The sequence below is a fragment of the Apis dorsata genome, unplaced genomic scaffold (genome assembly GCF_000469605.1).
Source record: "Apis dorsata unplaced genomic scaffold, Apis dorsata 1.3 scaffold_50777, whole genome shotgun sequence".
Lineage (NCBI taxonomy): Eukaryota > Metazoa > Arthropoda > Insecta > Hymenoptera > Apidae > Apis > Apis dorsata.
The window spans coordinates 1-542 of NW_006266730.1; the positions used below are offsets into that span (position 1 = coordinate 1).

Below are 542 nucleotides of genomic sequence, written 5' to 3' on the forward strand. Positions count from 1 at the left end.
GACGACCTCCTCCCCCTCCGTCAGACTGGCAGAAGCGTACTCGAATCACGTGTGGAGCGAAACGGAGCACATATACGAAACTATACCGGAGTCGGATAGCGAGCCGATATATTCCTCTCCTTACGAGCACCATCGCCACTGGCATGGTCATTCTTCCAACAATCATCACGAGCGGCCGAGCGTTGTTGCCACGTCTCAAACCACCACCGTTTCCTCGACCAACGCGAACGCGATCAACGTTGCGTCGAGCACCGTGATCCAATACACGCAAACCGGCCAAGGGAATCAAACGTCGGCCGGTAGATGGTATTGCTCGTCGAAGAGCAATAGCTCGGGCGAGGAAAAGGACAGCTCGAGCGCTTACAATACCGGCGAGTCGTGCAACAGTAATCCGCTCACGTTGGAGTTGCAACGGGGCGAGAAAGATCATCACAAGAGCACGCTGGTTCTCTGTCCTCCGAAAATATCCACGATTCATCATCATCAGCAGCAACAGCAACACCAACAGCAACTGCAACAACAACAACAGCAGCAGAGATTCG

At 53.9% G+C, this 542-nt stretch overlaps 1 protein-coding gene across 1 annotated transcript; it reads left to right on the top strand.

Annotated features, from left to right (window-relative positions):
* Positions 1–3: 3 nt before the first annotated feature.
* Positions 4–538, top strand: LOC116186722 (AF4/FMR2 family member 4-like; the record flags this gene model as incomplete). Its single annotated transcript, XM_031514893.1, has 1 exon — positions 4–538. A coding segment is annotated over one exon (535 nt), but the record flags the coding sequence as incomplete, so codon positions are not given.
* Between the last annotated feature and the right edge of the window lie 4 nt (positions 539–542).